This window comes from Zootoca vivipara, chromosome 6, assembly GCF_963506605.1.
Source record: "Zootoca vivipara chromosome 6, rZooViv1.1, whole genome shotgun sequence".
Classification (NCBI taxonomy): domain Eukaryota; kingdom Metazoa; phylum Chordata; class Lepidosauria; order Squamata; family Lacertidae; genus Zootoca; species Zootoca vivipara.
The window spans coordinates 24613609-24636952 of record NC_083281.1 but is presented as its reverse complement, the minus strand read 5'-3'; the positions used below and the strand labels follow the sequence as shown (position 1 = coordinate 24636952).

The following is a 23344-nucleotide window of genomic DNA, read 5'->3' as shown; positions in this document are numbered from 1 at the left end:
ATCTCGTCTATCTAGCGCAGCTGCTCCGTGCTCCCCCTAGCAAGGAATGCTGCTTTTGCTATTTGCTGCAATCGGGAAATAGGGGATCATCAGCAGTCTCGTGGGAGGGGGAGGGAAAGTTTCAAACTCTCCTGCAATCTTACATCGTCTTCGCTCGCAACTTCGCTTTCGTTTTTGCTTTTAGTAGTGCGACGAACAGGAGGTAGAAGGAAAAGAAGAGAGAAAGGAAGAGAGTTGGAAGGAGAAAACAGAAAAGTGTTAAGAAACCTGGAAGCGGAAACCTCCGAAGAGTGGACTGAGGTTTACTGTAAAAAAATCGGGCTGGCAGCAGGTTAGGAGCTGAACTTTTCTCTTGGGGTTATGATGATTTCCGTTTCTTTTTGAGCTTGATTGACTCTGAGCTCTTTGCTAGGCGGGTGGGGCGGGGCAGCCAGAATTGTTTATTATTACTGTTATTAATGTTGGAGAAGGCTGCCCTTCTTCCCTGCTACAAAGGGAATAAATAACATGCCATCACTATTGAGCTAGTGCTAGTATAAAAACTTTAAGTAACTGCTCTGAAACCAACCAGAGTCTCCCTCTCAAACGATGCTGCGTGTTAATTTGACATATCCCTCCTTTAGCTGCTAGGAAGCTGCCCTCCTCCTCCTCCTCTTGGTGCCTGCCTCTTTTCCTTTCCTTTGGGTTGACACAGTGGAGAGAGACGCTCTTTGGATAAGCTCTCACACCACATAGTTGCTGTCCATCTTTCTCTGTCCCTCTTCCCTGTTTACTAAAAATATTTCCAAACATCCGCTGGAACTAGCAGGACTTTCTTTTCCCCTGGACTCAAGTCTCTCATACCGTGTTTCTCCTAAAATAAGACACTGTCTTATATTTATTTTTTCTCAAAAAAAATGCACTATGACTTATTTTCAGGGGATGTCTTATTTTTTCCTCCTCCTCCTGTCACGGCCGGCATTGCTGTTGCGCCAATCACTATGGCTTATTTTGGGGGTATGGCTTATATTCCTTGAATGCATAAAAATCCTGCTACGGCTTATTTTATGGCTACATCTTATTTTCGGAGAAACAGGGTATATATTTTGGTGCCTAGAGGCTGTCTGTTTGTTTTTTGGCGTTCAATTGGACACAGAATGTGTAGTTGGGAGCAGTGGTGTACCATGGGTTGGTGGCACCCGCAGAGAGGAGTGCTGGGCAGAGAGGAGTGCTATTGTCTCTGCCCCCCCCACTGTTGCTCGCTTGCTTGCCTGCCACCCCCGTCTCCCCGCCTAACTCACACTGTGTCTCCGCTGCCGCAAGTCCTCTGCAAAAGCATGCCACCTGCCCCAAGGCCCGTCAAGGCCACTGACATGCTTGCGGAAGTACAGCCCGGCTTCCTGAAGCACACCAGCTGCTGCAGTGGAGGCCTGGTGGAGACAGAGGTGCCTCGCAGTGGTGGAGGATGAAGTGAGCCATCACCTGTGTGGGGCCGCATGGTTCTGCCACCTCAAAATTTTGCATCCAGGGCAACCACCCCTCTGAGCCTCCCCACGTTACATCTTGTCTCTTGACTGCTTCTGGCTTGTCTGGCTGGAGAGATTTCCGTTTGTTTTTGTTCTCCAAATGGTTTACAATGAAGAGGAAACAGAGCCACCCAGTTTAGGTTTCGCTTTCTCAGAAATCAGCCATTTGAGCAGAGCTGTGTGCTGGCAAGCAGCCAGGAATTATCAGCAATGGAACATTTGGCCCTAAATACATTGCTGCGCCAGTCTATTGTTTGTGGATCATAATATATTGGCTAAATGCATCTCCCTCCTTATCCCCCATCCCCCATCCCACACATAGCCCCCTCCCCAGACTTGGGTCATGGCTTCTGGAAGCTCCCAGCCAGAACCATATGACATTTCAAGTTGCTTTGTCGCATTGTTGTTGGTGTTGTTCTTCTTCAGACCCATGTAAATGTCAGAACAGAAGAGTCCTGCTGGATCAGGCCAATGGCCCACCTAGGCCAGCATCATATTCTCAGAACAGAACTCCTTGTTGGCTGTTATTCATTGTTTGGAAGGCAGACGGAAGTGAAGCCTGCTTTCACTGTCAATGTAAAAAAAAAAAAATTCAAAGCGTGCCATGTACCAGATAAGTTTTTCTAGGTGCAAGAGAAAAGAGGTTCCGATTTCCGCCTGCAGGAATGGCGGACCTGTTTTCCATCCCTCTGACCTTCGTAAGGAATTTGGCGGTTGCTAGGGGAGTAAATGGCAACCCCCCTACCCTCTCCGGGGGTTACGGAGAGGGGCCGCTGGCCCGCGATGCCCCCAGACCCACTCCGACTGTTTATGGAGTGGGGGGAGCTTGGGCTGAAGCACTTACGAGGGCCAGGACTCCCGGACGCTAATCTGCATGGCGGGGATTTCCATGAATAAAGAAGATAATTAGGCTTAAATCTATGGACATACTTCAGAAGGAGGGGCAGAAGCGCTGTTTACTGCCGAGAAATCTATGCTGCTGAGGGTGAGGAGTTAAAGGCTGTATTTCATCTGGAAGAAGGATTGAGGGGGACGGAGCGATAAGGGAAGCGAGTCTTTCTTTTTTCTTTTTTTTCATATGAGTTACTTCGTACCTTCCCAGACGTGATGTCCTGGCTTGTTTGGAGTGAAAGAGAAGCAAAAGACTGTGTGAGTTGAACTTTATAAACTGTTGTTATTGAGTATATTTTTTGAAGATGAGGAGTTGCTGACGAGAAAAGCCCCCCTCTAGTTGGATGGGAGGAGTGCCTGGACGCGTTCGGAGGATTTATGAGTTGTGACGCACTTTGAATTGGAGCAGCGACCTGAAGCTAAGTTCAGCTATAGGGCAAGGAGATCCATTAATTTACCAAGAGTCTATGCATGGTGTGAGGTCTGGTTCTTCTGCCTGGAAAAGCTGTAAATTTTATAAAGATCGTTAATCTATGAGAGAAAACGAAAGTGATTTGAGTTTTTTTAAGATGGCGCTGCTTCGTGTTGAGAGTCGACGCAATAGGGACGCTCCAGACCAAGAAGATTTATGGGGAGGCTGGACTGATTAACTCACACAGGAGAAAGAACATTTGTGAAACTTTGTTTGACATTTATCTCAGCAGCTGGGAAATAATCGGTTGAAAGAGGAAAACATCTATGTGACTGTAAGGGAAAGATCTGGATTATTATGAACTCGGAGAGACGATTTGAACTTTAGAAAAAAGACGGCAGTGGACGGTTGCGAGGAATCCCCAATTTCTTGAAGCATGGGAACCCAAAAAATTTTCTAGATGATTTGGCATAACATTCGGTTTGATTGATATATATGTGTATAATTTGAAATAATGAATGTGATATAATTGGTTTTAATTGGAAAATTAATAAAAATATATTAAAAAAGAGAGAGAGAAAAGAATCCTTTCAAATAGCTGTCAAACTTGTCACTTTAAGGCTGTTTTTCCAAAAAGCGACTGGCTGCCAATGGTAAGCAATTTTAATTTGCTGATTGTAAAAATATTTCTACGCTGCCTTTCAGCTCTAACAGGAGCTCCCCCCTTAATAATTCTGACTGTTTCTTTCTTTGCTCACTTTCCCATATTTCAACCATTCCTACTACTGTATGTATTCAGAAGTCAACGTATGCTTGAAAGGACCACAATCAAATATACAGTGAGTGGAACGTTGGTTCTTGAACTTAATCCGTTCCGGAAGTCCGTTTGACTCCTGAAACTGTTCAAAAACCAAGGCGCAGGTTCCAACTGGCTGCAGGAGCTTCCTGCACTCAATCAGAAGCCTTGTCAGGTGTTTGGCTTCTGAAAAACATTCACAAGCCAGAACACTTACTTCCAGGTTTGCAGCGTTCGGGAGCTGATTTGTTTGACAACTAAGCTGTTCGGGAACCAAGGTACCACTGTATATAAGAGCTGCTCTCTCCAGGAGAAACCCTCACCAGGACAGGAAGTCCAAGTTATGCAGTTTGAAAACTTCTCATCAAAGCATTGCAGCCATTTCAGGGGGTTTAGGCAGGAAAACTGAGATGTAGATGAAGCTGTACAGGAATATCAAGAGCATTTGTTAAAGCTATTTATTTAAGAAGTTTTAATAACTACAATGTTGCCTGCACCCCAATTTCTGTTCGGTGAGAGATTCCAGGGGTTCCAGTGCTTACCCAGAATATGGTTTCCTTGGAATGATCAATGGAGTTAAACACTAATGTGAGTAGTTTGAACTGGGCCTCTAAATGAACTGGCAATCGATCCAGCTGTTTTAAAAGAGGACTTAGATGCAGAAGGTGTTAACTGCTGCAATATTTCTGTTCTTATTTAGGTGTGATAAATCTCACAGAAGAGCAGCCATGGCTTGTAAGAGCTGCAAACAAGACACATTAGCTCAAATGAATGAGCCATCTGGAAAACATACCCTTGATATCGCCATTGTAGGGGACTCAGGTGTCGGCAAATCATCCCTGGTCAATGCCCTGCGGAATATGGCAGACGATGATGCTGGGGCAGCTATGGTCGATGTGATAAAACGTACTATGGAACCAACAGGGTACTTATACCCCCAATATCCAGATGTAACCCTTTGGGATCTACCAGGGATTCAACCACCTCTGTTTCCGGCAGAGAGATACATAAAGGGTATGGATTTTAAAAAGTATGATTTCTTCATCATTGTTGGCGAAAGAAGATTCACTGATGATGTCATCATGCTGGCCCGCGAAATTCAGAAAATGAACAAGGGTTTTTTCTATGTGTGCACCAAAGTGGATGTTATTATATATGCTGAAAGCAGGAAACCAAGCTTCAATGAGGAGAAAACCCTTGCACAAATAAGGAAAGATTGCTGTGAACGTTTGACAAAGGCCGGGGAGTCACCTCCAAGGGTTTTTCTCATCTCAAGGTGGGATTCGAGCATGTACGATTTCCCCCTCCTGCAGAGGACCCTGCGAGACAAATGTATTGATCTCAAGAGGCATGCCTTATTACCACCCCAGGACGCAGGAAGGAAGATCCACAATAAGTATGTTGGTTTCAGCTAAAGCCAAACTTTATTCAATTACATATCTTCAACTCAATATGAAAGCAAACATGTTTAATGTTTCTTTTTTCTGTGTTATTGTGGCTGTAGCCATATATAAGGATGTAGAGACCATATCTCTCCTCACTTTCCTCTTTTAGTTGACCATACCCGACTCCAGCTCCTGGCATCAAGCAATAATGATGATGATGATGATGTTATTTATACCCCACCCCTGTGTGCTCTCTTGCACACAGACCTTAACAGTGAGGTGGGAAGGACGCAATGGGGTTACCTGATAACTAAACTGATAAGCCCTGCGTTGCATGAATCAAGCCTCTATGAAGTGGGCTATCCATTTCAATTCCCCTGAATCTGATACTGTATGTTAGGTGTAAAGAACGTTTGGCCCTCCAGATATCACTGAACTACAACTCCCATCTTCCCTGCCCATTGGCCATGGCTGATGGGAACTGTAATTCAGCAACATTTGCTGCTTGTAGCACTAAGCTGTGCCCACCCCTTTCCCCAGAGCTGTCTTTCCCATAGGGCTTAGTGGTGCGCTGCACCAGGGCGCCGGCCTCTCAGGGGTGCCCCATCAAGTGGGGGAGCTGTGCAGCTTTGCCGGCGGCCTCCCCTTTCCCTGCATGCCCACCAGCTGTGCCCCGCCAACCATAAGCCTGGCGGATGTGCAGCTTCCCTCTCAAGCCTCTGTGAGGATCGCTCTCCCGCAGCGGCATGGGGGAGAGTTGCAACCCCCCCCCGATGGCTGGCAGTGCCCGCCGGATGGCTGGGTATATATTTGCACCCCGGCGCCACATCTGCTAAAGACGGCCCTGCCTTTCCCTTATAATGGGGTGGCAGTGGGTGTGTCCTTGTTGGATCAATGCCTTCCCTTCCCTACCCATGTGTGGCCACTGCTGTGGCACTTTTGAACTGCAGATATTTGGGGGGCGGTCTTTAGGAAAGGAGCCAGTCTTTCATATGTTTGTTTATTTAGGACTTTAATGTGAGTGATCTGGACTGGGCCTACAAAGCAGCTTTTTTAAACAGGAGCTTTATGTAAAAAGGAGTTAACCATTGCGGTATTTCTGTTCTTACTTAGACCTGATGAATGTCCCGGAGGAGCAACTATGGGTGCTAAGAGCTCCCAATCAGACACATCAGCTCAAAGAAAACACCCACCAGGCAGACGTAGCCTTGACGTTGCCATCACTGGGGGGCCAGGTGTCGGCAAATCATCCCTGGTCAATGCCCTGTGCAATATGGCAGACAATGAGGTGGGTGCCGCCGTGGTTGATATGATACAAGGTACTAGGGAACTCAAAGGGTACCTGTGCCCCAGCGACCCCGACGTAACTCTCTGGGATCTGCCAGCAATCGGAACACAGGAGTTTGCAGCAGAGAAATACGTAAAAGACATGGATTTCAAAAAGTATGATTTCTTCATCATTGTTGGCGAAATAGGCTTCACCGAGCACGATGCCATGTTGGCTCGTGAAATTAGGAAAAGGAAGAAGAGGTTTCTCTATGTGCGCACCAAAGTGGATGTCAGTATAGCTGACGAAAAAAGAAACCCACACTTCACGGAGGACAGAACCCTTAAGGAAATAAGGAAATACTACTGTGAAAATCTGGCAAAGGCCGGGGAGTCTCCTCCAAGGGTCTTTCTTATCTCAAATTGGGATTTGAGCATGTATGATTTCCCCCTCCTGCAAAGGACCCTGCAAGAAGAATTTACTGATCTCAAGAGGCGTGCCTTAGTACTAAACCAGTTACTTGATAGGTATGTTGGGTTCAGCTTAGGCCATTTATGTCATCATCTGATGCTCCTCTATTCTTTCCAAGCCTCTGGCAAGGCTCCTGCCATTTATGCCGGCAGGGGATAAGAGCACAAAGCAAACTGTGTCTGGAGGTTTCAGTTGCAGAAGTTGCAGTTGCAGAATCACTTCTCTTTGTCAGGGTCCTTCCTGACTCAAACGATACATACCTCTTTGGAGTAATGACACCCTGTGCAGAACCTTAGTAAGGAACTTAGCTGTCTTATGTTGAGTCAGACCATTTATTGAGCTAGACCTTGTACTGGCTACATGGACTGGCAGCAGCTCTCTAGGGTTTCAGAAAGGGCACGTTCCCAGCCCAAACTGGAAATGTCAGGGATTGAACCTGTGATCTCCTGCATTTAAAGCAGATGCCCTGCCACTGGGCTATATGCCCTTCCCATATAAATGAGGAACACACAATGGTTCTAAGGCAGCCTGAAGTGTCCTATCTCATTAATATCTCACCTGGACACACCAATAGCCTCCAGACACATCCCGATCACTGTATTGATCCTCAGTTTTCCCCTTCAACCTTTGGGCTTCAGAGGCGAAGGTGGGAAGCCCAGAGTCTCCATATGGGTCTTGTTTAGCTGGCAGGTCCGTTCACCTTTTATCTGGTGTATGGCATTGCAGCCAGTCAGCCGAGCCTCAACAGTTTTCCGGCGTAGGGGTAGGTATGCTGCCTCCCCCCCCCCCGCTACACAGCCAGTGCAGTCATCTGCCAATCTGAGGCCAAGGTAGGTGTGGCCATGGGTCATTTAAACTCGGCACGGCTGGCCGGCCAACTCTCTCTTCCTTGCCTCTTCATCAGATCACCCTACCCACCCACCCACTTTTCATGCTTTGCTCAGATATGACCTTGTTATGTCAGTTGTCGGTCGCCAAGTTCTTGGGGCCAGGTAGGATTTTTTCCCCACTTGGCAAATTGGCACCGGCCATTTGGTTTTCGCCCACCTAGTAGCAATCGTCACAACTTTTGTGAGGTTAGGCATTGGGTAAGCCTTTGTTTGGATGGAGGGGAGGTTGTTGCCTCACTTGCCCCTCCTCAGTAAGGGTATCCTGTTAAAGGGACCCGGGGTGTGAATCCTGTCTGAAGCCTGGACATGGGATAGGGCCGTGTCACAGCCCCTACAGGGACCCCTCGGGGTGCCACTGTCTAATGTAAGTTATAGGGCACCCCCTATCAGTGGTTTACCTTTCTGTGGATTCCCTGCAGACAGGCGGGAGTCAAGATATAGTCTGGCTTCACCCCAATGCCTGAGCCAAACTGCTCACACAGAGCCGTCCTTCCCATTTATTTTACTGGGGCATTGCACCAGGGCGCTGGGCGCTGAGGGGTGCCCCAGCAAGTGGGGGAGCTGCACGGCCTCCTGCACGCCTGCCAGCTGTGCCCTGTCAACCCTATGGCTGGCAGGCGTGCAGAGAAAAAGGTTGCGGGAAGCAAAGAAAAGGGGAGGAGAGCTTGGAGGCGACCCGATCTGCGCATGCCTCGTCGGTCTTTGCACCGACTGCGCACACGCTGGCACTGTGCTTGGGACCCTGCCCCTCCCTCCCCTCAGCAACTGTCACTTTCTTGCCATTGCTGGGCAGGGCTTCCCTGGCGCCTGGAAAGAGGCGGAGGCTGGACGCAGCGCCCTTGGCCGCCACACCGAAGCAGCGCCGCGCCCGGAGCCTCTGCCTGCCATGGCCACCGAGGCAGGAAGAGGTGGAGGCTGGACGTGGTGCCTTCACTTGCCATGCCGAAGCAGTGCCGTGCCCAGAGCCTCCACCTCTTCTCTGCTGGAGGAGTCGCCCTCCAGCCCTGCCAGGATGGAGAGGCGAGCGCTGGTCCCGGCCAGCGGCCCTGGTGCCACGCAGAGGAAGAGGAAGGAGAGGCAGGCCCTGCACTCTCTCCATCCCTCCCTGCCCTCCTCCTCCTCCCCCGTTCATTGCGCGCACCCTCGGCAGCACCCACCGTGCCGCGCAGTGCGGCGTGGCAGCAAAGCCAAGCCAGAGGGGAGGGGCTGGAGCAGAGAGGAGGCGGAGGGTGTGGGGAGCTGAGCCGGGACTCCTGGGTCCGCTCTATTCTGCACACGCACACACCCCAATAAAGAGGGGGGGAGTGGCCCGCTCCTCCAGCCCCAGCAACTATGGGAACGGGGGACGGGGCGCTGGAGGGCTTCTTGAACCACGGCGCTGGATAGGCATAAGATGGCCCTGCGCTCACATCTGTAACCAATAAAGTTGTGGCCTATTTGAACCCATAAACCAAAATATTCTGTGTCAGTGTGACTTATTGTTCTCCTGGGAACTTTGTGGTTCAGGTGCCTTGGCATGCAATAACCTCCATCAGGACTACTCTTACAAAGATCAATTCACCTCCATGCAGCTGTATCTAGGTTGTCAAAGAAAAATAAGTAGTATTTTAAAAAAAATAAAATGCTTTTTTTCTTTCCTAGATCAAGTGATACATCAAGAAGAGCCACGTGGCTTGCCATCTTTAATGCTGACTTGGAAAATATGAAGGCTGTTTTAAGACAAAGAAATCTCCCAGATGTGGTAGCTCAGATTCGGCAAGAGTTAGATTTGCTAGGCCAGGTGTCTGCAACCTGCGGCTCCGGAGCCGCATGTGGCTCTTTTACACCTTTGCTGCGGCTCCGGAGCGGATACGAGGGGAGGAGGCGTCCGAGCCATGCGCTGCCTGAGCCATGTGGCGGCGCCCGCCACGCCCGCCAGACACTCGCACGGTGCCCACCGCCGCTGTGCAAAAAGGACGCAAGGTGACGTTAGCAGCCCGGGGAGCGTGGTCGGCCCCCTCCCTGCATCAGCCCCTCCCCGCCGCATTTCTGCAGCCAATAGGCTCATGGGGGTGGGGGCGGAGTTATTTATTTTTTAAAACGGGCGCGCTTCTTCCCGCCCAGCAACAGAAAAGGCTTGCGGGCTCGGAGCGCCTGTTTGCTGCTGCTGCTCCTGCCTGCGGCCTGCCTGTGGCCTCCTGCCGGCCTGGTCAGGAGATTGAGGTAGATGTATTAATCAATGGGTTCATTCAATATGAGGAAATTTTATAAGTTCACTTGATGGGAGCAACACACATGAAACCATACAGGTGTCCTAATAAGGGAGTCAGAGTTTTGCCCATTCCCAGTAATCAAGGCAGCCCAAACTCAAAGTTATTTTTATAATGACGAGGATGACATTGGGCCCTCATTATTAATTATTATTTACATCAGGCACTGATTATGATTTATGGTACACTGGGGCCCTGATTAATTTTCTATGGCATTTTGGGGCATTGATTATTGGGCATAGCAAATTTTGCTATGGGGCCCTCTGATTTCTAATTACGTCCCTGTTTTGCGGCTCCCAGTTTATTTTTTTTCCTTCAGAAACGGGTCCAAGTGGCTCTTTTTGTCTTAAAGGTTGCAGACCCCTGTGCTAGGCAATGCCACACTTGACATTGCCATCACAGGGCGTACAGGTGCTGGCAAGTCTTCTCTTGTCAATGCCTTGCGGGGTATGACAGATTTTGAAGAGGGCTCAGCTAGGGTAGGGCTGAAACAGACAACCATGATTGCGAAAAAATATCAGCACCCGAAGTTTCCCAAGGTGACACTATGGGATCTACCAGGAATTGGAACAGATGAATTCAGAGCAGATGAATATCTGGAGAAGGTAGATTTTAGCAAATACGATTTCTTTATCATTGCTTCAGAACGCTTTACAGAGAGTGACACCCAGCTGGCACGTGAGATTCAGAAAATGAAAAAGAAGTTTTACTATGTGCACCCTAAAATTAATCTTAGCATGGCTGCTGAAAGAAGGAGACCCACCTTCAATGAAATGGAGACACTTAAGGACTTAAGGCAAGACTGTTGCGATAAACTGAGAAAACTGGGAGAGGCTTCTCCAAAGGTTTTTCTGATATCAAATTGGGATTTGAGCATGTATGATTTCCCCATTCTGCAAGAAACCTTGCAGAATGAACTAGATCATCTCAAAAGACACGCCTTCCTTCTCTCAATGCCAACATTCTCAAGAGATATCCTGAAGAAGAAGAAAATTGAGATGAGGAACCTTATTTGGAAGCAGGCCCTTGTGGCTTTGTATTTTGGCTCTGTGAATCGGTTAACTCTCCTATTATCTTTCCATGTTTCCTTCTTGTTGACAACACTCAAAAAGCTCTGCATGGCTTTTGGGTTGGATGAAGAGTCCCTGAGGAGGCTTGCAAACCGGGTTGGTAAACCTCTAAGTGAGCTGAAATCAGTTATTAAGAAGTCTCCACTGGCTAATGAGATCAGCGAAGAATTTGTACTTGATCTCTTGGCCAGGTCAGAGGTGTGGAAAGCACAGACAGTGCTAGAACAGATTGTTGAGTTCATACCTGTGTTGGGCAATTTAGTTAGTGGAGCTGATTCTTTCAGAACCATCTACTTCATGCTGCAATGCTTTCTGCAAGATGTCGAGGAAGATGCGGAGAATGTTTTTGCAAAAGCCTCTGAGCACTGAAAGTCCCAAGTAAAGACCCAACCCCTACCTGCTAGTGTTTAGAGATCTGCTATTAACATGGAACCTACAAAATCAATGTTTTTTTTGGGGGGGGAGGGTTGGGCAGAGGGAGGAAATGGTTTTCCAAGTGAAATTGTTTATATGCTTTTACTGTTTCTTTTGTTAAATTGCTTTGGGTATTTCATGGAAGTGATTCATACAGGGCCGTCTTAAGCTTATGTGGCACCGTGGTGCAGGGATCCCTCGGGCACCCCCCACCCCCACGGGGGTCCCCCCCACGCTCTGTGCCTCTGCGGCCAGAGGATGCCTTCACGGCCCACCCAGCAGCCCCGACTCGCTCACCCGCCTGCTGCGTGGCTCGCAGGTGGGAGCGCGCAGCCTGGACAGGTCCTCCTGAAAGGAGCAAGGCGCACAGCCCGCCCCCCGCCCCGGCCGGCCTGGCGTTTGTGCCTTCAGGGACGGAGGGGTGGCTGCTTCCTGCCGGGAAGGCAGCACTTGGTGCTCCATGCAGGCGGGCAAGTGAGCGAGGCGATGGCGCCGCCACGCTGGGGTCTGTGGCTGGAGCTGGAGGCGCTCCTGGCATGGAGTGGCGGCCGGCCGGCCGGCTACTTCCCAAAGGAGTGCTGGGTGCCACCTCCGCCACCTCGTTTCAGGCACTGCCGCCGGGAAAGGAGCAAAGCGGGCGAGGCGGACCTGTGGGTGGCTCCGTGTACCTCCTCGATGCACCCTTCAATGCGCCCCTGCTGGGCGGGTGCCGTGCCACATTGCACCACTCAGCCCAACGGGAAAGACGCCCCTGGATAGATACATGAAACGAGATAAAGAAAACAATAGAAGCGGCAGAGTTCATGGGGAACACTTGGCTGTGAGTGCTATGTCTCTTGACTGCTGGGGAAGGCTTCCTGTGCGTGCTTAGCTTCTGTTAGTCTGGCTGGAGAGATTTCTGTTTGTTTTTGTCCTCCAAATAGTTTGCATGAAAGAGGAAGTAGAACCACCCAGTTTAGGTTTTGCTTTCTCAGAAATCACCCGTTTGAGCAGAGCTGTGTGCTGACAGAGTTCATGGAGAGTTCTCAGCTGTGAGTGCCATGAACACTTGAAAAATCAGGGTCCCGAATTTAGGTAATCAAGATATCTAAAGAACAGAGCAACTTTAAGGTCACATATTAAGGAGATTCTGCATTAGCCTCTAAGAATAAAGGGACCCTTGAATGTCCTTTTTATCAGTTGATTTGTGCTCATGATATTCTTGGGACTAGACTAGACTAGACTAGACTAGACTAGACCATACCATACACTACACTACACTACACTACACTACACTACACTACACTACACTACACTACACTATACTGTTTCTATATGTTTTGGGGCTGCCACACTACTTCATTTCCAATCAGTGCCCTTCCTGTAACTTCCTGTTGAAATCCCATAACCTTCCAAGCCACAAATGTTCGGGGTGTTTGCTTTGTTTTTGTTCCACTTTTCTTGTGCTCCAGCCCTTCTGGGTGATGCAATAGCATTGGGAAAATATGACGTAACACCTCATAAAGCAGAACAAATGCACCACTTATGCACCAATACACTATTATTGTGTCTATGATAAGTTGCAGAGCTTACCCACAATAAAACGCCAGTCTGCAGGGGCCCTAACCTGCCTTACATTACTATTTTCATAGATGCGTGATAGAGTGTTGCATCACACAGAGCTCTGAGTGGGTCCATATTGGCAGGCACTCATCTTGGAACAGAATGTGCTGAATGGGGGCCAACACCCAGGTTGGAAAGCTGTCCACTTCTTCAAAACAAGGCTGGGGACTCTCTGATGTTTGATCACACCAAAACAAAGCCCAGATTTTGGACTGGATTAAGAAGAACCACAGTCCAGTGGGAGGCCAACACTCTATTTGCTCTGGTTATGCCACCAATTCCTTCTGTAAATTGCCCTTGCAACAGAAACTTCAGTATTTGGTGGAAAAGCAGTAGTTTGTATTCTGTACAGGACTAGATGAGGTTTAGTGAGCTAGGAGTATTTATGTGTGTGCTATGTATTACATGTAGTAATAAACTTGCATACTGAATGAAATTTCCCTTGTTTCGAGAACTGCTCCTTCATCTTTCCAGCCAAACCTGAAACTAAGGACCCTCCAGATGTTAGATTACACCTCCTATCAGCCTCAAACATCATGGCCAGAGATCTGGGAGGGAGGAAGCAAGCAGCCATGAATTATCAGCAATGGAACATTTAGTCTTAAATACATTGCTGTGCCAATCTATTGTTTGTGGATCATAATACTCAGCCTGTTAACAACTGAAGCTGGGCTCAAATACACCATCCATGTTTAAAATGCAGGTTCCATCAAGTATCTTTGCAAGCATTAAATGAAGAACATCCCAGGTTCTGTTCCTTACATCTCCAGTTTCAGTGATGCTTTTTAAAAAGGCAACACAGTGCATTATTAAAGTTTAAATCACCAAACAAGTCAGTGCACTAATGCATGGGTCAAATTGTGGATGAATTGCTAATTGAAACAGAAACTCTGCTTAGTGAGGATAGATCAATGAAAGTTTATGCCATTCTTTCACCAATATTTCTTATAATCTACACTTTCATAAAGAATATATATGTCAGGGTGGTATACATCATATAAGAATAAAATCTGCAAAAAGCATCCATAGAAACATCCATAAAACACCAATAAATACTAATCGGTGAAGAAGAGAAAATGCATACAGTGGTACCTCTGGTTAAGAACTTAATTCGTTCCGGAGGTCCGTTTTTAACCTGAAACTGTTCTTAACCTGAAGCACCACTTTAGCTAATGGGGCCTCCTGCCGCTGCCACACCGCCGGAGCATGATTTCTGTTCTCATCCTGAAATCGATTGAAGCTTTTATTACCTTACATGACCACCACATGAGATAAAAGGTGCCTTCTTTTTCTTTACATTTCCAGCAGGTATTTGTACTTGTTCTATACATTTTTGCTAACTGAAAGTGGAAAATAAATTAGAGTCACTCTTTGCCTGAATATACTGATCTGCTGCTCAAATTGAAATACATTATTTGACTCAATCCAACGTTTGGTAGCATTTCAAGGGAGCCCTGAACTGCTTGTGGGAAAGATGGCCTAAGAATGTGGTCCTTTGATAAGTGTGATTTATATAGCACTTGGCAGGCATGCTTCCAAAAACTGTGATGGGAAAAAATCTACACCCATTTGAAGTGTGTGTGTGTCTACCATTGATAAGTATAAAAATCCATGTAGACAGGAGTCTCACTTAAATCACAGTGCCATCATGGCTATATGAATAAAAGGAGGCTTGCTTGTGCTGCAAAACTGATGTGGAATCCTAGAGGACGTAAAAATGGAAAAACGAGAAACAGAAAAAAATCCGAAACCAGCAGATTCACCCATCCCTATTCTAGGGCATTTTTTTTCTGATGGGGAGGGGGGATCCTGTGGTGGTTGCCACAGAAACATAGATATCCAAGATATCCAATAGATATTCTGAAGAATGAAAGCACTATGACACATCCTGGTGGAGTCCACACACATATTTTAAAAAACGCCATGAAAATGCTCTTTAAAAAAAGTTTTGAAAAACACATTGTATTTGCCATTGCTCACTGTCACCATCTAGCGTCACATTTGTATGATGTACTTTGCAACACACTTAAAACATTTTGTTTGCAGCTGTATAGCTGAGTTGTCCCCTGATGCACAGACATATCCAACAAAATCTTGCTCCTAATTTTTTAAGTGGGGGTGTGTTGTTGCATTCAGATAAGAGGAAATGAAGCATGTATTGTTTTCTCAAGAAAGCTTCATCCACCAACCCCGCTTCCTTCATCTATATTAGACTAGGAGCAACCTTGCCCTACTATGTCTTACATTGTTAAAAGCCCTACTATGTCTTACATTACAGAGGACAGTTCTCTATTCGGCACCAGAGGACAGTCCTGTGTTTCAAAGCGTCCTCTATTAGAGAGCTGTCCCCTCAGCCCCCCCCCCCCCCGGCCAACTCTCATTGAAAGATAAGAAACCACGAAAAAGAAAAGAAAGAAAAAGGAGCTTTGGATTTGGTCAACCATTAGCAGCACCTTCTCAGCAGGAATTGAGAAGGAACTGAACTCCCCCAGAGCTTCCCCTGCCGTCATTTGCATTTCATTGATAGCAGCTCTTTCCATAACTGCAAATCGTCACGGGCAAATTTCGTGCAGATGGGTTCCCTCTATTTAATTTGGGGTCGATACGTAACCATCCGCCCCAGAAGCTAATACAGAGAATTGGAAGTTGGTTACGGCAACTCGCTTGTGGGGTGCCTCAGGGCTCTGTCCTCTCCCCCATGCTTTTTAACATCTACATGCAGCCGCTGGGAGAGATCATCAGGGGGTTTGGGCTGGGTGTTCATCAGTATGCGGATGATACCCAGCTCTACCTCTCTTTCAAATCAGAACCAGTGAAGACAGTGAAGGTCCTGTGTGAGTGCCTGGAGGCGGTTGGAGGATGGATGGCGGCTAACAGATTGAGGTTGAATCCTGACAAGACAGAAGTACTGTTTGTGGGGGACAGGGGGCAGGGTGGTGTGGTGTGGAGGACTCCGTGGTCCTGAATGGGGTAACTGTGCCCCTGAAGGACCAGGTGCGCAGCCTGGGAGTCATTCTGGACTCACAGCTGTCCATGGAGGCACAGGTCAATTCTGTGTCCAGGGCAGCTGTCTATCAGCTCCACCTGGCACGCATGCTGAGACCCTACCTGTCTGCAGACTGTCTCGCCAGAGTGGTGCATGATCTAGTTATCTCTCGCTTGGACTACTGCAATGCGCTCTAATTGGTGACTCTGAGCGGCTGCCGAGACCACATAACACCGGTCTTGAAAGATCTACATTGGCTCCCAGTACGTTTCCGAGCACAATTCAAAGTGTTGGTGCTGACCTTTAAAGCCCTAAATGGCCTCGGTCCAGTATACCTGAAGGAACGTCTCCACCTCCATCGTTCTGCCCGGACACTGAGGTCCACTACCAAAGGCCTTCAGGCGGTTCCCTCGTTGCGAGAAGCCAAGTTGCAGGGAACCGGGCAGAGGGCCTTCTCGGTGGTGGCACCCGCCCTGTGGAACGCCCTCCCATCAGATGTCAAAGAGAAAAACAACTACCAGATTTTTAGAAGTCATCTGAAGGCAGCCTTGTTTAGGGAGGCTTTTAATGTTTAATAGATTATTTTATTTCATTTTTCTGTTGGAAAGCTGCCCCGAGTGGCTGGGGAAACCCAGCCAGATGGGCGGGGTATAAATAATAAATTATTATAATTATAATTGTTGTTGTTCTGAAAACCCTGCTGAATGCAAAAGTGAGAGGTGAAAAGTGGGCCGCTCGACTCCTTCCTCGTTTGTGAGGAAAAGGGGTGGGGTGGGGGCTGCAGGCCCATAAGTACCAGCCCCAAGGTGAGCTTTGAGGTCACTAGGTTGCTGCCCCATTTCTGGGTATAAGCGGATGAAGCCTGGAAGTCAGGCCTCTTCCTGCTCCTTCCGCTCCGCCTGCTTGCTGTCGTCCCTGCCCCTCTCCAGCCCACACAGCAAGGAGGCCCTGCTTAAAGGCTTCTTAGGCCCCAGGCATGTTTACATGGGAACAAAAGGAGGAGGAAGCTGGCAGCCAGGGCAATGGCCCCAGCAAGAAGGGTCTGAGGCGTGTGAGCTGGGAAAGGTAGACGTATTCAGGAGCAGGGCAGGATTACACCTCCTTCATCTGAACTGGGTCTCAGAAAGCCCTTGGAAAGGCCAGGCCCACCTCCGCTCCGCGAGTGTCGCATGCCGGAGGCCAAATCATTTTGCTAACCGGCCGGAGGTTGCAGAGGGATTTTGTGCAGGGTACATGTTTTAGAGAAGGGAACGGAAAGCCAGTTTTGAAGGAGGCATCCCTCTTGCAACTCCCGCCAGGGCACGTATTAAATACATACATAAATAAAATAAACAGTGGTTCTTCCTCAGAAGGCCCTATGGTGGTAGTTGGTCAAGGGAAGAGCCATCACCGCTTGGACCAGGAAGGTGGTGGCCACACACCCAACGGTCATTTGCCTAACTGCAAATTTTGGGATGGCCAAACATACATTCATAATGCATGTTATGGTCGCTCTCCTCAGTTCAGGCTAGCTTTGTGTTTTTGTTGCAATTTATTTTCTAACCCTAGAAAGGGGAGGGCGTTGTTGATCAAACCATGACTATACAACAGTTATTTTGGGTTCTGCTGCTGACCAGATTGTCAATATGGCTTTTCTTCCATAGATTGGACCACTTTTAACTGAAACTCCTCTTTGCAGCTGATCACAGCAAATTCCCTGTGGGTTTATTTACTTTTACTCTTTTGGTGTTTGTTTGTTTGTTTACGCCACTGCTTTGAGTATCCTGCAGGTCCTTCAAGCCACAAAATTTGCTTTCTTTCTCCAAGGCTTCACACCGTGTGCTTCCCACCAACATGAAGTTTCTCTTGGGACTTTTCCTCTTCTTTGTTCTTCTAACTACAGGTAAGCTCACTATGGGATGGGTGGAAGGTGCCAATGAGTAGTTCAGGACATCTGGAACTCTGCACATGCCCTGGAACCAGCAGGGGCCAGCAGGGCAGGGTGGGGCTGGATTGCACTCCTGGCTTACTAGTGCCACGATTTGCTGCTGGTTACCAAGAGGGAGAGAGGCAAAGCAGTGGGGAGGTTGCCATGGCACAAGTGCAATATTGGGAATATCAGATTGGCTTTGCTGCCGCGCTGGCAGCGTGCTGACTCCCCGCCACCCAGGAACGAGCAGCAACATTGAGAACAACGGCATTGGGAAGGAGGAAGAAAAACACAGGCCCTGTCTCCACAGCCAACCGCTATTGCCTTGAACTGTATGTTTGTTTTGGCTTTGCGGAAAAGGAGAATTATTACATTTGGACCAATGCAGCCGTTCAGATCCAAGTAGGGGGAACTGCTTTCACATGGTTCATAAAGTGAGAAAATGCATGATCAAAGAACAATTACAACAAGGGAATACTCTTTGCATAACATTTGTGTATGTTAATTTATATGTATTCATAATTTTTGACCTGGCAATATATCGCAAATCATAGAATCACAGCGCTGGAAGGGACCCAGGGTCATCTAGTCCAACCCCCTGCAATGCAGGAATCTCAGCTCAAGCATCCATGACAGATGGCCATCCATCTCGATTCCTGCAGCCCCTGTTAACTCCGCTGGTTCAGCTCTCCCATGTCTCCTGCAGTGGGCAACAAATCACAAGAGCGGACGCCAGCAAAAATCACAGTAAAACCATGAAGCCAGCCAGTGCCTCTACATAGCTCCATCCTTATTTCAGACATCATGATATATTGGTATATCACGATGTTTAGCTAGATCACGATGTTAAAAACCAAACGTAGCCCAGCCCTAATATAGATTACTAGCACTTGTGTATCAGAGATACACTTGGGCATATTTGGGCAATATCTTTTGAAATCTGAAGGCCATAATGGTCTTTCCAATGGGTGGGAGTGACATTAAAGGGCTCTGAAGAGTTCATTACCTTGCAAAGACCTTACAAAATAAATGACTGAAAACTAAAAGAAGGCGTGTTCATTTGTTTAACTCATACTTTACACTGGTCAGAGATTGGGTTGCTTGAATATACAAGTTATTTATTTTCTTTTTAGTATGGGGTACATGTGGCCCTGTTGGCAGCCACAAAATCCTGTTAGTTAAAACACAGGTGGTTTTATTTTAGAGCACTGCATTAGCAATTCATTTGGACTTGACACCCTGTGCATGCCATACACTACATGAAAGCCCTTCTGTTCCCTCCTTCAGGTGCCTCCATAGAGTGTGAGGTTTGCAAGGGAGTCAGCACCTGCACAGGCAAGAGGGAGATTTGTCCTGAAGATTTAGAAGCCTGTTCCAGCTCTCTGCTTGAAAACAGTAAAGGTGGATGAGAGGGATCATAAGTCAACCAGGCCATACAGTGAATAGGCCACATTTTGTGCAAAATATGTGAATGAGTGGTGCCACCTAATAACGAGTGAGATCAATTCTCTATTTTGCCCAGTACCGTCCACTCTGAATTTATCCCAGGTCTCCAGCAGAGACCTGTTCTTTTTGCCCCCCCCCCCGGGGGGGAGTTACATCTTTTAACCAGAGAACACATCTGAGGCCCTCTGTGCAGAACTTGGTCTCTGCTACTAAAAATAGCCCCACGGAGAGAGCTGGTAGGTTCCTGGGAATCAAAGCTATACTTTGGGGGGGTCGATTATGCTTAAGGCCTAGATTAAACCTCCTGTGTGTCTTAGTATTGGACTGCTACAAAGCTGTCTATGTGAGGCGGCCCTTGAAGATGATTCAGAAACTTCAACGGATTCAAAATGCAATGGCTACGTTACAGGACTGGGTTCAATTTAGAGCTCTTATCATCCTTGTTTTAAAAACAACTGCACTGGTTATCATCTTGCTTCTAGGCCCAAGTCAAGGTGTTCAAAATATTGGTGTTTGAACAACTTAGGCCCATGATATCTGAAAGTCTGCCTCTATTCCTGCAGTTCCTTACGGGTAAAATAAAAAAATTCCTTCAGTAGCACCTTAAAGACCAACTAAGTTTTTATTTTGGTATGAGCTTTCGTGTGCATGCACACTTCTTCAGATACGGGTTGTTAAAATTAGCAGAGGTGCCTCCTTGGCAGTTCCACTATCCATAACACTTTTTAAACGTGCATCATTTCGCGACCCAGTAATTCAGTTTTACTAGCAAACCAGAGGTTAAACTAACCCCTTTCCAGCCCCGGGAGGAGAGCAGGGACAGTTCGCATGACACACCTACACACTGCAGCTGACACACCAGCGTGTCGCAACACACAGTTTGGAAAGCTCTGTCCTAACATGTGGAACTCCCTCCCCACAAAGGTGCACTTGACACTTTCTTTCTACAGCTTTCCCCATATGCTGAAGAAGACCCACCTGTTTACCTTGGCCTTTGACAGTTAGGAAATTTTGTTTTGTGGGACCCATTTCTTTCATTTAATTTAGACCAGGCATCCCCAAACTCGGCCCTCCAGCTGTTTTGGGACTACAAATCCCATCATCCCTAGCTAATAGGACAAGTGGTCAGGGATGATGGGAATTGTAGTCCCAAAGCAGCTGGAGGGCAAAGTTTGGGGATGCCTGATTTAGACTGATCCTTTTCACTTGAGGCTGGTTTACTTGGTTTTTTTAAAAAAATAATAATAATTCTGTCATCGTATTGCTGTAAATAAATAGTTGTGACATAGTCCCTTCCCTCCATGAATGCCTGAGTACATAGCAAACTACGAGTGAGCAGGTAACACCTCTCACCTTCTAAATGTATCCTCTCTTTTCTTCTTTTTTTGTGTAGTTAAGGATGTATTCATGGCAAAGGGATGTGCAAACCCTGAAATCTGCCTTTTTGGTGTGATCACTATGACTGATGGCAACGGGAGCCACATAAGGCAGGTTGCCACCTGTTGCGAGGAGTATGCCTGCAATCCAGCCCCTCCAATACGTAGGTTTCTGTTTTGGTTTAACTTGTCTCCTTTTTCTGACATGTCTGTGTGACATTTTAATGTATTTTAGTCTTTGTTGGAAGCCGCCCAGAGTGGCTGGGAAAACCCAGCCGGATGGGCTGGGTATAAGTAATAAATAATAATAATAATAATAATAATAATAATAATAATAATAATAATAATTTCTGTCTGTCTGCATGAGGTGGTCGTGCCATGCGGTCTCGGTTTCTAACAGATAAATGGCTAAAAATTAATCAATGAAATCTTGACCCATAGATTATACTTTAAGCTCTTATTAATTTGTCAGGATTAGGGTTCTGACACCCTCAGGACTTTCCTGGTATGCATGCCTAGTCCCTCAGACTCCAGGGCACGTAAAGAGCTCAGCAGAGTAACCCCAGCAGTGTGTCGGCAGCAAATGAATCACACGAACAGCTCACTCCATGAGCAAATACACTTTACCGAAGCATTTCAATAAGCATAGCGGTTACAAGCCCTCAGCCAGATCCCTGGCTGCGTGAATAGCTTCGAAAAACAGTTACCTAGTGACTTGCATAGCTTGAAAACGAAAGAAAGACTGACTGGCTCTCACACCTGCATATGGCTGGATGGCTACATGGGAGTTGGCTGAAGCTAAATCCTTCGAAGACAGAGGTCCTCTGGTTAGGTCAGGATGACATGGGGCGGGGGGGGGCAACTTTCATCTTTTGCTGGGGCTCAATTAGTGTCAGCCCCTTCTGTCGAGAGCTTGGGTGTAACCTTGGATGCCTCCCTTTCCATGGAGGCGCAGGTTGCAACCACAGCCAAGGTGGCATTTTTCCATCTCTGCCGCATTAAGCAGTTGGTACCCTACCTTTCTCAGCCTGACCTGGCCACAGTGATCCATGCAATGGTCACCTCCAGGCTTGATTATTGTAACTCGCTCTACGCGGGGCTGCCCTTGAAACTGACCCAGAAACTCCAGCGGGTGCAGAATGCCGCAGCGAGACTCCTTACGGGGTCCCCGCCGCGGGATCACATTCTTCCAGTGCTTTACCAGCTGCACTGGCTCCCAGTGGAGTACAGAATCAGGTTTAAGGTGCTGGTTTTGACCTTTAAAGCCTTATGCGGCTTAGGACCCTCGTACCAACGGGACCGCCTCTCCTGGTATGCCCCGCAGAGGACATTAAGGTCCACAAATAATAACATACTGGAGATCCCGAGTCACAAGGTGGTTAGACTGGCCTCGACCAGGACCAGGGCCTTCTCAGTACTAGCCCCGACCTGGTGGAACGCTCTCTCTCAGGAGACTAGGGCCCAGCGGGAGGGCCTGCAAGACAGAGTTGTTTTCGTAGGGCCTGCAAGACAGAGTTGTTCCACTTGGCCTTCGGACTGACTCAGTCTGACCCCGGTGTTCCCCTCCCCTAAGGTTTAATCCTACAGATGTTTAAATGAGGGTCCACTTTAGATTCCCATTTTAAAATTGAATTTTAACATTGTATTTAATCTGTATTTTAATTGAATTGTTTCTTTTATGCTTGTTTTGATATTTTTGTTGTTAGCCGCCCTGAGCCCGATCTTGACTGGGAAGGGCGGGGTGTAAATAATATAATATTATTATTATTATTATTATTATTATTATTATTATTATTATTATTATTAGGGGCCTGCGGCTTAGGATCTTTTTACTTATGCTACCGCAACCTTACGCAAGCTGGGAGTGGGGGCAGGGGGAGGGGAATAATATATGAAGAGCAGGGGAACCCGCTATTCTGTGTTCCTCATTTGTTTATTCCTGTCACCACCCACTGCACACCCAGTAGGTTTTCCTTGCTTACCAAGTTCTGAGAAGGTCACAGGAGAGCCCTGGAAAGCTCCCAGAGCCCTTGCACATCATTCAGCCCTCCGCCTCGTGGAGGCAGCGGGGCGGTTCCAGGGGTTCCTAACTTCGCTGAATTTTGTATTGGTTTAGGGCAGTGGTTCCCAACCTTTTTTTGGCCATGCCCCACCTAAGCACCTCTAAAATCCCGATGTCCCCCCCCCCCACCCCATGACATATAATTCTTATTATTCAAAAAGTGAACTCCTGTTCACGTGAAGGAAGCTAAAATGCCATTAACTTGGTTTAACTCATTATCGAATCGCCCCTCTTGAAAATCAAATTGCCCCCCTGTGGGTGGGTGGGTGCCCCACGTTGAGAACCACGGGTCCAGGGGGTGCAAATTAGGCCGCTTTGCTTAAAAATGTGGCGCAAGCAAAACTCTACGTCATCTGTAGTGGAGGGGGGTCTTTTCGAAGGAGAACTCTGCTTACACAAGCTCCCTTGAACCTCTCAAACTCCTTTTGCTTTTCAGTTCCAGAACGGAATACCAGAGCTAATGGGAAGATTTGCCCAGGCTGCTCGTCTACAAAAGGCGACTGTTTAGCAGCGGCCACAGAATGTATTGGATCTGAAACTTTCTGTATTAAATATGTCACACTTACAGGTATTTCTGATTCTATTGCTATGGCCCTTTTGAGCTTTTGCTACT

At 47.5% G+C, this 23344-nt stretch overlaps 2 protein-coding genes across 2 annotated transcripts; both read left to right on the top strand.

The window, feature by feature from the left end:
* Positions 1–283: 283 nt before the first annotated feature.
* Positions 284–10239, top strand: LOC118086237 (uncharacterized). The gene is made up of 4 exons (XM_060275644.1): positions 284–331; positions 4305–5000; positions 6103–6783; positions 9259–10239. Exons 2-4 carry the CDS (start codon positions 4333–4335, stop codon positions 9581–9583), a joined length of 1674 nt encoding a protein of 557 aa, XP_060131627.1. The 5' UTR covers positions 284–331; positions 4305–4332; the 3' UTR covers positions 9584–10239.
* Positions 10220–11367, top strand: LOC132592256 (interferon-inducible GTPase 5-like; the record flags this gene model as incomplete). The annotated part of the gene is made up of 1 exon (XM_060275266.1): positions 10220–11367. A coding segment is annotated over one exon (1086 nt), but the record flags the coding sequence as incomplete, so codon positions are not given.
* Positions 11368–23344: the final 11977 nt, after the last annotated feature.

What these genes read in the sequence shown, in the direction of transcription:
- LOC118086237 (XM_060275644.1), top strand. Translation starts at nt 4,333, where the DNA reads ATGGCTTGTAAGAGCTGCAAACAAGACACATTAGCTCAAATGAATGAG. An exon ending in GGAAGGAAGATCCACAATAA is followed by an intron (nt 5,001 to 6,102) that starts GTATGTTGGTTT and finishes GTTCTTACTTAG; the next exon opens with ACCTGATGAATGTCCCGGAG. An exon ending in CTAAACCAGTTACTTGATAG is followed by an intron (nt 6,784 to 9,258) that starts GTATGTTGGGTT and finishes TTTCTTTCCTAG; the next exon opens with ATCAAGTGATACATCAAGAA.